General features: G+C 40.5%; 1 protein-coding gene across 4 annotated transcripts in view; it reads right to left on the bottom strand.

Moving 5' to 3' along the window:
* Nucleotides 1–786: 786 nt before the first annotated feature.
* The window catches only part of acat2 (acetyl-CoA acetyltransferase 2), a 107041-nt gene continuing 93473 nt past the window's right edge, over nucleotides 787–14354 (bottom strand). For 2 of the 4 annotated variants that reach the window (XM_043696187.1, XM_043696189.1), the window contains 4 exons: nucleotides 13113–13235; nucleotides 12853–13007; nucleotides 6038–6148; nucleotides 787–1381 (listed from right to left, as the gene is read on the bottom strand). In XM_043696187.1, the coding sequence (XP_043552122.1) occupies nucleotides 1211–1381; nucleotides 6038–6148; nucleotides 12853–13007; nucleotides 13113–13235 (560 nt within the window). In that variant the 3' untranslated portion in view covers nucleotides 787–1210. The remainder of the gene's footprint in view (nucleotides 1382–6037; nucleotides 6149–12852; nucleotides 13008–13112; nucleotides 13236–14354) is intronic. The other 2 variants (XM_043696190.1, XM_043696188.1) reach the window with 2 other exon arrangements.

Below are 14354 nucleotides of genomic sequence, written 5' to 3'. Positions count from 1 at the left end.
TCCCCTTTCCTCTCCCTAACTGTAACCTGTTTATCCTTGTCCTTCATCAAAAGCCCTTCATCATTAAAATAACAAGTTGCATTGATGATGCATGAACAAAAGAATAAGTCAGATGAGCATGGTCCAGTCAAGTTTTTAATTATTGGAATTCAGAACAAAGGCAAAGGTGAAAGTGATCTAATTTATAGTAAATCACAACAAATTAAATTTTGATGATCTTCCTCTCTGCTGATAAGAAATACTGTTTATTTGGCTGCGTATTCTGATTCAGTGACAATCAAGTCCAGCAATGTATTTTATAAGTTGTGTTCTAGGATTTCTTTTGGTTCATTCATTTAGTTCCAGTCCCTAATTATTTGCTGTTAATTGTTTTAATAATTTCGCCATTTTAATTTGCATCCAGCGTACATGCTTTATGTACATGAACAGAATAATTATCATTTATTGTTAACTACTTTCAAAGTGGCAAGTCACAAAAACACAGTGTCCTGTTAAAAGCATCCTATATACAACATAATGTTCTCTGATGTATTGAATTTGTTTTTCCAATGCAATGTAGCAATTTTGAGACACTAGTGAATAGATTTATCTAACATTACAGCGTGGAAACAGGCCCTTCGGCCCAACAAGTCCACACCGACCCACCAAAGCGCAAGCCACCCATACCCCTACATTTACCCCTTACCTAACACTACGGGAAATTTAGCATGACCAATTCACATGACCTGCACATCTTTGGACTGGTGGGAGGAAACCGGAGCACCCAGAGGAAACACACGCAGACACGGGGAGAACGTGCAAACTCCAAACAGTCAGTCGCCTGAGGCGGGAATTGAACCCAGGTCTCTGGTGCCAACCACTGTGCAACCGTGCCGCCCATGAAGATGTTGATGGTAAACTTTGGTAATGAGATTAATAGCAGAACAGAAGAAATTGCTTAGCTATTTGTCGCTACTTATAATTCATGGCATCTCTTCGCTCATTACCAAATTATTTCTTACACATTAACAATTGCATGCACGGAAGACTCACAATAATTTAAAGCAAATTTTGGGCAAAGATGTTCATGGAATACAATCAAATCAGTAATAACAATTTGCAATCACTCTTTCATTCTATTATGGCTAGGCAGCAGTGTAAATTGCATGCTCAATTATGTTACTTAGTGGTGTGTGTGCAGGGTTTCTTGCCATTAAAGCACAAATCTGATTCATTGCCTTTCAACACACATTGCTATTCCCATTCCTCCACCAATACACAAAGCAGCGATTCCACGCTTTCCTCCTGTTCTCTCCAAAGTGTAGAGAAGTGTAATCAGGATACGGCACCCAGACATTCCCAGGGGGTGACCTAAAGCAATAGCGCCACCTTGGATGTTGACCTACAAAAGAACAATCAGATCTAATGTCAATCAACACTAATCTTTTCTAAAACAAAAGTTCTTTGTCCTTTAATTGTTGTCCTTTAACGGTTGATCTATCAACCTCCCTGAACCTACAATATATGCACGTGAAAAGAGTGAATTGTACAGGAGATGAGAAAAGGTTTTTCCCTTATAGTTAGGTTATGAGAGGGATAATCATCGATGGTTCAGCAGAGTAATTTAAAATTTACTCAATTTGTCTCTTCTAAGTAACAAAAATATCTGCCTCTGCATCTGCGTCAGGGTGATTTGAGATATAACTGCAAATCCAGGAAGGTTGGTTGTTGTACAGCTACAACTGTATCAGCTCTACAGAAACTGCAAATTCACCAATTGTAGGATTATGTGGATCTTCAATAGTGGACGTAACCAGTAGTGAAAAACAAACTATTATTTTTTTTAATATGTTATTGGATTTGGGTGCTTAGTAATGAACCATGCCAGGTGTCAGATCGCTCAGTGAGAGAGCATTTCTGTGATACAGATCACAAAGGTTGTGATACAGATCACAAAGATTGTGATACAGATCACAACCTTTACTATACAAATGGAGAGGGATAGGAGCAGACAGTATGGGAAAGTATTTAAATTGGGGAGGGGGAATTCCAATGATATTAGGCAGGAACTGGGGCACCTAAATTGGGAACAGATGTTCTCAGGGAAATGCATGACAGAAATGTGGAGGTTGCTTAGGAAGCACTTGCTGATAGTGCTGGACAGATTTGTCCCACTGAGGCAAGCAAGAGGTTGAAAGAACTTTCAGTGACAAGGGATGTGGAACATCTAGTCAAGAGGAAGAAGGAAGCTTACTTAAGATTAAGGAGGCAAGGATCAGACAGGGCTTTAGAAGGTCACAAGGTAGCCAGGAAAGAACTGAAGGATGGACTTAGGAGAGCTAGAAGAGGGCAAAGTGAATTCCAAAGTGAATTACTTCACACTTTCCATATTAAATTCCATTTGACACATCTCAGCCCAGCTCTGCAGCTTATCTATGTCACTCTGTAACCTACAACATCCTTCGTCACTATCCACAACTCTACTAACCTTATTGTCATCGCAAATTTACTAACCAATCCTTCTACACTCTCATCCAGGTCATTTATAAAAATGACAAACAACTGTGGGCCCAAAACAGATCCTTGTAGTATACTACTAGTAACTGAACTCCAGGATGAATATTTCCCATCAACCACCCATCAATCTTCTTTTCGCTCGCCAATTTCTGATCCAAATGGCTAAATCACCCTCATTCCCATGCCTCTGTATTTTGTGCAATAGCCTACCGTGGGGAACCTTATCAAACACCTTACTGAAATCCATATGCACATCAACCGCTTTACTCTCGTCCATCTGTTTGGTCACCTTCTCAAAGAACTCTATAAGGTTTGTGAGGCACGACCTACCATTCACAAAACCGTGTTGACCATCCCTAATCAACTTATTCCTCACTTGATGATTATAAATTCTCTTATAACCTTTTCCAACACTTTACCCACAACCGAAGTAAGGCTCGCTGACCTATAATTTCCAGGGTTGCCTCTACTCCCCTTCTTCATCAAAGGAAAAACATTTGCTATCCTCCAGTCTTCTGGCACTCTTCTTATTGACAGTGATCACATAAAAATCAAAGCCAAAGGCTCAGCAATCTCTTCCCTGGCTTTCCAGGATAAATCCCATCTGGCCCAGGGGACTTATCTATTTTTACACTTTCCAGAATTGCTAACACCTCCTCCTTATGCACCTCAATCTGATCTATGTGTTGCTGGAAAAGCACAGCAGGTCAGGCAGCATCCAGGGAACAGGAGAATCGACGTTTCGGGCATAAGCCCTTCTTCAGGAATTCCCGAAACGTCGATTCTCCTGTTCCCTGGATGCTGCCTGACCTGCTGCGCTTTTCCAGCAACACATTTCCAGCTCTGATCTCCAGCATCTGCAGACCTCACTTTCTCCTCAATCTGATCTAGTCTGGTAGCCTGTATCTCAGTATTCTCCTTGGCCACACTGTCTTTTTCTGGAGTGAAAACTGACGAAAAGTATTCAGTTAGCACTTCTCCTTCTTCTATGCCTCCATGCAAAACTTACCACCATTATGTTTGATTGGCCTTAACCTTATTCTAGTCATTCTTTTATTCCTGATATAGCTATAGAAAGCCGCAGGGTTTTCCTTGATCTTATACGCAAAAGACTTCTCATGTCTCCTCCTGGCTCTTCTTAGCTCTCTCTTTAATTACTTAATCCTCGAATGTAGATTGGAATTTCAATATTTGCCATTGATACAAAACGTGGACAAGTGGCAAACAGTAAGGATTACATGAATAACCTGCAGTATAACATAGGTAAGCTATCAAAATGGGCAGCTGGAATTTAATGTCAAAACATGTGGCACTGAACAACACAGCAGGTCAGGCAGCATCTAAGGAGCAGGAGAGTCAATGTTTCAGGCGTAAGCCCATCAATCAGGATTGAAGGGCTTTATGCCCAAAACATTGACTCTCCTGCACCTTGGATGCTGCCTGACCTACTATGCTTTTCCAGCAATGTCCTAGTGGCATTATCGCTAGACTGTTAATCCACCATAGCATATGGTACAATTTGAACTCAGTAAAACCTGGAGTGAAGAGTCTAATGATGACCATGAATCCATTGTCAATTGTTGAAAAAACCCAACCAGTTCACTAATGTCCTTTAGGGAATGAATCTTGCCATCCTTACCCGGGCTGGCTTACATGTGACTCCAGATCCATAGCAATATGCTTAATTCTTAACTGCCCTTTGGGCAATTACGGATGGCAATAAATGCTGGCCAACGCCCTCATCCTGTGAACGAATATAAAAAAACTTTTCGACTTTGATCTCCAGCATCTGCAGTCCTCACTTTTTTTCATAGTTAGAATTTACTCTGTGAATCTAGTTTAATACATAGAAATGCAAAGTGATACATTTAGCAGAAGGAATTGGAAAAGGCAAAGATTATTCAGGGACCGAGGGACCTGGATTGCATGCACATAGATCTTTAAAGATTAGAAACAAAAACGTTGCAGATGCTAGAATTCAAAGTAGACAACTAGGAGGTTAAAAGAACACAGCAAGCAAGGCAGCATCAGGAGGTTGAGAAGTCAACATTTTGAGAACAACCCTTCTTCAGGACTCAAAAAGGGCTATACCTGAAATGTTGACTTCTCCATCTCCTGGCTTGCTGTGTTCTTCTATCTTATGTTTGTCTACCATAGATCTTTAAAGGCAGTTCAGATAGCAAATGGGATTTTGGGCTTCATAAAACAGAGGCACTGACTGTAAAAACAAGGAAATCATGCTGAACTTTTAAAAATGCCTGGTAAGGCTCCAAGTAGGGTATTACACCCAATTCTCATCACAAGGGTCCAATTTATAAACGATGTGAAGATCCTTGAGAGATACTAGGGGAGATTTACCAGAACGATTCAATATCCATAGATTTTTGTTGCAAGATTAGGTTGGAAAAGTTGCTTTTGTCTTCTTGGCTTAAAAAAACTTGAGGGCAAATTTGATGGAAGCGTTTGATTTGATTACAACAAATTTGGACATAGACAAAAAAAATTGTTCCCATTAGTTGGTCATACGAGTGCTAAGGACACGCATTTAAGACTGACAAGAAATGCAAAGTGAATTTGAGAAGGAATCTTTTGCACAGTAAGAGGTAATGACAGAGAACATACTGCCTCTGAGTTTGGAGAAAACAGAAATAATCAACAATTTCAAAAGGAAAATGGATGGGCATTTTAATTAACTAAATCTGAGACTGACTGGATTGCTTCATGGAGAACCAACATGGACTCAATGTGGAAAAAAAAACAATTCCTTGCTGTAAATGTTTCTATGATTCTAAATTAAAGCAAGGTGTTTCCCTGTGCAGTCTACAGCATAAACTCCAATGCATAATCTGGGCTACGTTAGCTAAACACAATTCCATATGGACAACTGACCTCAGCCATTAAGAAGAGTGCTGGTGACAAAAAAAGAGTAATTTCTTCTCTCTAATACATGAACCGTCCTTGATTTAAAAACAAATGTATGAACATTAGGTGGCTTTGTTGCAATACCCCAATTTTAAAAGTCAGCCCGACTCTCAGTTGAAGAAATAGCATTTGATTGAGGGAGAGAACAGAGGACAATTAATGATCTTGCAGCCATTCTCCAATATGATCTGGCACCTTCTATGAGCAGTCATGGAAAGTCGAGAACCTGAGCAAAGATCAAATATAAAAAGATCTTAAACATCCAAAGCTAAAATTATCATGCAATGGAGCTGTGATATTCTCTGATGTTTTGGACAAAAAATACATCAGGGTTGTTTGAAAGACGAGTCTGTTTTTGATACTGGCAACGACACTCCCTCCATATTTCATGGAGCTTGTTGCACCTGACAAATCAACTGCTCAATGAGAAGCATAGATGACTTAGGTGGCAGTCTTTAAGGGAATACACAGTGTATAGGCTGCAGACTGTAGAGGGATCATGACACAAACGCCTTTCAACCTGCTTGAATATATAGCTTCTACAATTCTTAATTTCTAATATGTGCTTTTTCCCAAGTACGCCATCTCAGTAGAATATGAATTCTTTTCTATGTCTCACCTTTTCTGGGTTTAAACCAAGTTCCTTGACAACAGCAATTGACTGTGCAGCGAAAGCTTCATTAATTTCAAACAGATCAACTTCATCCAATCTCCAACCAGCTTTATCCACCTAGTAAATTTAGGATGTCAGTAAATTAAAACCATGGTTTAGCAGTAGTTGAACATAATTTGTATTCCACCAGACTTTGAAAAAACAAATCTTTTGGTGCAATGTCTTGTAGATTTGTTTGTGGGAATACTTGAATGGCAAATTAATTATCATCATGGGTGATAACAGCAAAAAGGTGATAAAATCAGTATATATAGTACAGGAGCAGAATTAAGCTGTTGGAAGAACTATTTTCACAATGTCACATCTCTTATTCTCAGCTACTTGTTTCTTGACCAAAACACCAAGCCAATCACAGAATGTGTGACAGAAACATTAAATCAAGACAGGTTGGTGTGCACACAGCTCATGGAGTTAAGAAATTGGACAAGAAGAAATGTATACTTACAAACATATATTGAGTTGCAAATGGTCACAGTGATATACAGTCTTTTTTGCGACTATATTAGATTCTTGATTTTGTTGGTAACATATACAAGGGTAATGTTAATTGACTAGTAATCCAAAGGCACTGGGACAAAAGGTTCAAATTCCACTGTTGTAGCTGATGGAATTTAAATTATATGCATTAAAAATCTGGAATTAAAAGCTTGTCTCAGTAACAGCTACCCTGAATTCATTGTTGTAAAAATCTATCTGATTGACTAATGCCTCAAGGAAACGAAACATGTTCTAACTAGTCTAGCCTATGTATGAGCCCAAACCAAAAACAACGTGGTTGACTTTTACATGCCTTTTGAAAGCCTGTTAGCCACTAAGTGATATTAAATTGCTGCAAGGTCAGAAACAAATGAAACGGGATGAACCACCCAGCAAAAATCCTTGACACTGATCTAACTTCCTTAGAGCCAGCTCTCACAGTGAACAGAACCACTGACACTCCATTTGTATCTGTAAGCTAGGGCACCGATTGGAACAGATTAATAGCCCAAAAAAGGGAATTCATATTCTATGATGTCCACTTGGCTGATCTTGTTATAATCACTACATTCCTCCCCCTGTTATTCTTCTTGTTTTGTAGCTCCTCCTCCAACTCTGCCTGCGGAGTGTAATGCATAGTGGCTTACATTTTGCACCTGGAGCATCTCAAAAGAAATTCATTCTCCTCTTCAGGCAGCAAAACTGTTGAGGCGGCGACATCCGCCTGGTCCATCTCAAATTCCGAGATATCTTCAACGTTTGATGGTTAGGGAAAGCCCACAGGTTCTGGAACAGTTGGAATGCCAGTGCAGGTGCTAGGTATGTTTTGCTCCCACTTGGTTTGCGAATTTGCAGCTTTCATATGGTCATGTGCTTGTTCAGGATCATCACACCTACCCCAACTTCATATGGCACTGGATGTGACTTCACATTGACCATGTCTCTTACCCATGCAGAATCACTCTCCTGGTTCCTACATAAAACTCTGTTCCCTGAAGTAAACTGTCTCTTCACCACCGTACAGAGTTTTATGTCCGACATTGGTGTTCTTGATGTGTTTTGCCCTCCTGTGGCCAGAAGGACCATCCGAAATAATGAACTTCTGATGGACAATAATAAACTTACCATGGAGTCACAAAAGATGAACAATGATTAAAGCATACTGGGAAATAGAACCCAGCCTTGACCAAAGTGACTGCTAATCCACATGCCGCAGCATCCAAATAGGTTGCAGCTGCTATAGACAGTTTGCCATCTAATTTAGAACAGAGAACATAGAACATCTTGCTAACATCTTCATTTTGGAAACCCCTGGATGATCCTGGTGGAGTTCCTGCAGCGACCTTTGCTCAGGACAACCACTGTAGCTCCACATAGTAATATCATGATCTGATCTCTCCAGGTCCAAAATGTTTTCAATTCTTTGGCTTCCCCCATCACCACCAGCTGTTTCAGTTTTGCCAGGAGCAAACTTTTCTGCGTCCAAAGTCTGATATTGTCATCAGTGACTGCAAAATTTAAAACCGAACAGACTCTTCCAACGGCAGTACCACCAGCAGTTCATCTGCTAATGGGAGGCAGTTCAATACATTCACATTTGACATTGGATTTCCAGATGGTGTTCCAACCTGTATTTATACGCACTTAGTGTTACAGCCTACCGCTCAATTCTATCTCAACCTATTGGCAGCACTGACTTGTCCTCTTTAAGTAGACCTTCCAGAGATTTTCGGTCCATAATATTACAAACCTGCAACTGTAAAAGTATTGGTAGAACATCCTGACTCCAAATATGACTGTCAAAACTTCCTCTGTCTGGGGGCATACTTTTTGTCCTGCATTAGCCAAAGTCCATATGTGTACTCTATTGAGCTAATGTGTACTCTTCACTGGGCCAGCTATGAGCTTATATGCCATACAAGAGGTCATCGCATTTCAATACCAGATCTCACTCTGGATCATAGTATGCCAACACTGTAGAGGAGGATAGCTGTTTCTTCACTTCTCTGAAAGTTAAGGCTTTGCTTTGCATTCATTTCGAAGTCTGACCTTTTTTAAGAGTTGATGCAAAAGTGCCATAATGGAGGCCAGGTTATGCATGAACTTTCCACAATACTTCACCAGCCCAAAGAAAGACCTAAGTTCCAGGAGAGATGTGGGTGCCAGGGCTCCTCTGATCACTTTCACTATATTCTCCAATGGATGTAACCCAATCTTATCAACTCTGTAGCCCAAGTACACATTTTACCCTTCCAAGGTGAAAGTTGGCCTGGGATAAATGTTTAAAGTCTATGTCCAAATTCTCTAGGTGCTCCATATTGGCTTCCCCTGTTATTAGCATGTCATCAAGATAAATAGTGACCTATGGTAGACCTTGCAAAATGTTCTCCATCATCCGTTGAAAAATTGCACAGGCTGACAATACCCAAAATGCCAGTCTCATATATTAGTGAAAACCCTTATGGATATTAATTGCTGGGAATCCTCATCCAATTGCATCTGCAAGTACACATGGCTCATGTCCAGCTTTCTGCCTTCCTGCCAGCTTTGCACATAAATCCTCTATGAAACAGATTGGGTACTTAACCAGTCATAAAAAATTGATTACTGTTTGTTTAAAATCCCCACAAAGGCGAACTGACTCGTTGGGATTCACAATTGGTAGAACGGTGCTGCCCATTCCGCAAGCTGGACTGGTGTGATTATTCCTTCGCTTTACAAACTTCGAATTTCTGCCTGTATTTTTGTCCATAAGGCGAATGTCACTGCACAGACCTTGCAGAATTGTGAAATTGCTTCTTGGTCAACAGGCAAGGTGGTCTTGGCTCCTTTGAGAGCCCCTAGACTTTCCTGATATTTAATTAGGACTTCACTCAGGTAACCATTTTCTAATTGAAAAATCCAGGTTAATCTTTCTCAACCAATTTTGCCCCATCAGCCTTAGCCCAAGCCTTCTACTGAACCAGATGTTTCTCAGAAGAAATCAGAATGGAAGTTGTACCCTTAATCTGCAAAGGTTCCCCAGTATAGGTTCTCCAGCTGAGGTCTTGCGTAAACGTAAGGATTAGAGTCCAGAGAGAATTTTGTTAAAGAATGGTTCTGCGATCACTGAAAGGGCCATATTGGTATCGACCTCTATTAGAATAGGGTCTATTGGACCATTTAACTAGATGTTTATTTTGATTGGTTTGATTTGGATGTTGCTAAGCAATTTGAATGGTCCAAATCAAAGGTGGACTTTCCAGAGTGTGCACACTCCTGGATACCATCCTATGAGTTCTCTTACTCCATTAGGTCTAGTGGAACTCTTTTGCTGTCTTGAATCTGCATACCAGCAGCAACTTCAATGGCTTGCTGGCCCAGATCCTGAAGAAAATTTTAATCATTTGGTCAAGGCTTGGTTTTGTTTTGGGGTTTTGCTCTGTGGATTGACCTAGAGTCCCTTTGTTTAGGATATGACCTGAGTGAGCTTGTGCCTTCATTCAAGTGGTGTTCCCAAGTTTTACTGAACCTGTAACCCATATGCTCCATTTGCTGCATCTTCCACTTTTAAAGCTAGTTGTAATACCAGTTTGAACTTCAGCTAATGGGCATGGTTACACCACTTCTCCCACATACCAAATGGTCACTCAGCATCTCATTGAAGGTTAAAACAACCTCTGTCAGTCACCTTAATCTAGTCAAAAATCTCAATACAGACTCGTCTGGTTCTCAAATTGCCAAGTAAAATCCATAGTATCTCAGAATTACAGGAGGCTTGGATTCATGATATTCCTTAACTAAATCTGTCAATTCTTGCAAGGTTTTAGTATTTGGTGCCTCAGGGAAATTTAGGGCCCTAATAACTGAAAACGTTGCGGGTCCACAAGCTGTTTAGTGAATTACTCATGGCTTTCCATCTGTCCCAATGTCATTTGCCTAAAGAAAATAAGGCATTCTTCCCACATATTGGGCCAATTTTCAACAGCAGGATCAAACGAGTCAAGCTTCCCAAATAATAATGGTACCAAGCCAGAACTGCTCGCCCCAACTCAAAATTTGACTGTTCAGTTAGGACTATGTTTTTCATTTGTCACCACTGAAATAATTCCACAAACACCTTTTCCTTTACTTACACATGGAAAGTCCTCGATACTGATCCAGCTGCCTCAGAGCAAGCTCTCAGAGTGAACAGAACTTCTGAAAATCTTGTTTGCATCTGTTAGCAAGGCTTCCCGATTGGACCAGATTCAAAGCCCCAATAGGGGTACTCATATTCTATGAGGTCTACCTGGCTGACCTCATTACAATTACTGCAACTTGAGCACTGGAAATGACAATGCCGACCCCAACCCTGCTGACCATTGAAAATCAACCTCAGTACGACTTGTGCCAAGACTGAGCTGCCCCACAGATTAGTCAAGCAACATAGTTACCTGAACCAAAGCAGACCTGACAGCATATGTCTCAGAAACGACCATCATCTTTCCTGGGTTTGACATGCCCCATTTACAGGCCATATTCAGCAGAGTAGTGGCACAATGCACAGTAGGATTGGGCCGGGAAGGGGAAATTCTAAACTGTACTTAGAATCTATTTACTTCTGATAAGAAGTACAGAAACCTGGTCTATAGAGAGGCATGGTTAATCCAAGATTTGTTAAATTCAAATTGTAAATCACAAACTCCAATAAATTATTTGATAGGATAATACAGAATATTGATCAAGTTAGATCTGTAGATACTGCATGTAAGAACTTTGGAAGGCAATCAACAAAGGGACTTGTAAAAAGATAAAAGCACGTAGAATTATGGGGAAGTAGTGGTATAGGTATGAAAGCGAAATACTACAGATTCTGGTCATCTGAAATAAAAACAGAAAATATTGAAGGTGTGACTGCATCTGTGGAGAAAGAAAGAGTTAACATTTTTAGTCCAGTATATAAATAAGGCTCGCTGAGCTCGAAGATTTGTTTTCAGACGTTCCATCACCCTGCTAGGTAACATCATCACTGAGAGTCTCCAGTGAAGCGCTGGTGGTATATCCCAACTTTCTATTTATAGGTCTTGGTTTCTTAGGATGGGTGATGTAATTTCTAGTTCTTTTTTTTCCAAGAGAATTTATTGATTGAGTTCTGGTTAGAATGCCATGCCTCTAAGAATTCTTGTGTGTGTCTTTGTTTTGCCTGTCCTAGGATATGTGTGATGTCTCAGTCAAAGTGGTGTCCATTATAGTCTGTATGTAGGGAAACTAGTGATAGTGGGTAGTGTCTTTTGGTGGCTAGTTGGTGTTCATGTATCCTGGTGGCAAGTTTCCAGCTTGTTTGTCCAATGTAGTGGTTTTTACAGTTCTTGCATGGTATTTTGTAAATGATGTTAGATTTGCTGGTAGTATCCCAGTTTCATTAATATGACTCTTCAGAACTGTTGGGGTTCTCCAGCATTTTCTGTTTCTGGCTTAGATATAAAAGCCTATCAGTGCAAGAGACAAAGATGAACTGAAATTTCTCGGAGTAGTGATTTGTAGTGATGTTCCTCAAGGATTAATTTTAATCTTCTCAAATTTTATGAATGACTCAGTCTCAACTATAGCAAGAAAAGCAGTAGATAGTGAGGATGAAAGTTTATAGCTTATGGATGACACAGAGATGATGAAATGACGGTGGAGTTCAATGTGAAGAGTGTGAAGTGATACATTTTCAAAAGACTTGAATAGAAGAGTCATTATTGTCACTTGTATTGTTTACAAAACAAAGTCGCCACAATGTAACACTTAAGTTGCCATACCACAGCGCCTAAGTTGCCTTAACATGACCAATATGAAAGATGGCTAAAATGCATAATTTCGAAAAGTGCAGGTGAGTAGAGATCGCAGTCACCATATACGCAAATTCTTAAAGATGGTTAAGCAACACATAAACTATTTGGATTTATTAAACAGAGGTACAGCATATTAAAGCAGAGAGAGCTTTATGAATCAATGGTTAAGCCTCAACTGGGCAATCCTGGGAACTACAGTTTGGAAATTTATAAATGATATAGAAAAGATTAACCAGGTGTTACCAACTTTGAGAGATTTTGATAAGGACTGAAGAAATTGGAAAACTAAGGACTGATCTCCTTGTAAATTAAATGGTTTCAGTTTTCTAAAAGAATAGACTTCCTACTGATTTCCTAACAGAATTATCTGACATAAAGGATGAAATAACCAAGAAAGAAATGAAACATTTGGCTATATTTTGGTACAGTCCATATTTCAGAAAGGCATAGCATTAACAAAGTTGGAAAGGAAATCGCATCTCTTACTGCTTTCCTTATTGCTGGTATAGGGCCAATTCCCATAATAGCAGGATCCAGTCCAGCTTGTGCCCAGGATACAATACGTGCCAAAGGCATCAGGTTTCTTTTAAGAGCTTCTGATTTCTTCATCAAAATTACAACCGCTGCTCCATCATTTATACCTGTAGCAACAGGAACCAAAATAACATCAGTCCAGTCATTGTAATTGCTAGTAACTGCTCAAGTGATGAAAATGACCAGGGTTAAAGGAAAGATGCATCACCCACCTGATGCATTAGCAGCTGTAACGCTACCAGTCCCATCGTTTATAAAACATGGCTTCAGTTTTGACATCACTTCATAGCTACTACCGTGACGGGGAAATTCATCAGCAGATACTTCAAAAGAGCCTGAAAAGAGATATGTCTATGTCCAGTTATTTACAAGCAAAAGCTAACACAAAACACTCCTGTAATCATTTTGAGGTAGACTTTTGTATAGGGTCATTAGAGTCCTTTTCACATGAAAACTAAGATCTACATCACATCCCATTTATGTCAAGCCAAAAGATAAAATGTATTAATTTGGAGCACTGTGTGCAATTTTGGTTACCTTACCTGAGGACAGGCAGGAGGCTGGAAGAACACAGCAAGCCAGGTAGCTTCAGAAGGTGGAGAAGTCTACATTTCGGGTCAAACCCTTCTTTAGTCCTGAATTTGGGAGTCCAGCATTTGCAGCTTTTTTTTGTCTCTAACCTTACCTGAGGAAGCATGTTCTGGCTATGCAGAAATTGCAACAACGGCCAATTTGCAGGAATGCAGGATTGATGTACAAAGAAAATCTGGATCAGTTAGGAATAAATTCACTGGAATTTTGACAAATTCTCTGACACGTCCCTCCCCTTCCTGGACCTCTCCATCTCCATTAATGACGACCGACTTGCCACTGACATTTTTTACAAACCCACCGACTCCCACAGCTACCTGGATTACACCTCTTCCCACCCTACCTCCTGCAAAAATGCCATCCCGTATTCCAAATTCCTCTGCCTCCGCTGTATCTACTCCCAGGAGGACCAGTTCCACCACAGAACACACCAGATGGCCTTGAGCACCATCGAACACACCAGATGGCCTCCTTCTTTAGAGATCGTAATTTCCCTTCCCACATAGTTAAAGATGGCCTCCAATGCATCTCGTCCACACCACACCGCTCTGTCCTCAAACCCCACCCCTCCAACCGTAACAAGGACAGAACCCCATGGTGCTCACCTTCCAACCTACCAACCTTCACATAAACCACATCATCTGAAAACATTTCCGACACCTCCAAATGGACCCCACCACCCGAGATATATTTCCCTTCCCACCCAGTTCCGCTTCCTGCAAAGACCATTTGCTCCGTGACTAAATGGTCAGGTCCTCGACCCAACAACCCACCCTCCCTTCCTGGAACCCTCCCCTATCACCACAGGAATTGTAACCTGCGCCCACACCTCCTTCCTCACGTCCATCTAAGGCTCCAAAAAA

The sequence above is a fragment of the Chiloscyllium plagiosum genome, chromosome 9, assembly GCF_004010195.1.
Source record: "Chiloscyllium plagiosum isolate BGI_BamShark_2017 chromosome 9, ASM401019v2, whole genome shotgun sequence".
Classification (NCBI taxonomy): domain Eukaryota; kingdom Metazoa; phylum Chordata; class Chondrichthyes; order Orectolobiformes; family Hemiscylliidae; genus Chiloscyllium; species Chiloscyllium plagiosum.
This window is presented reverse-complemented; position numbering and strand designations above follow the sequence as displayed.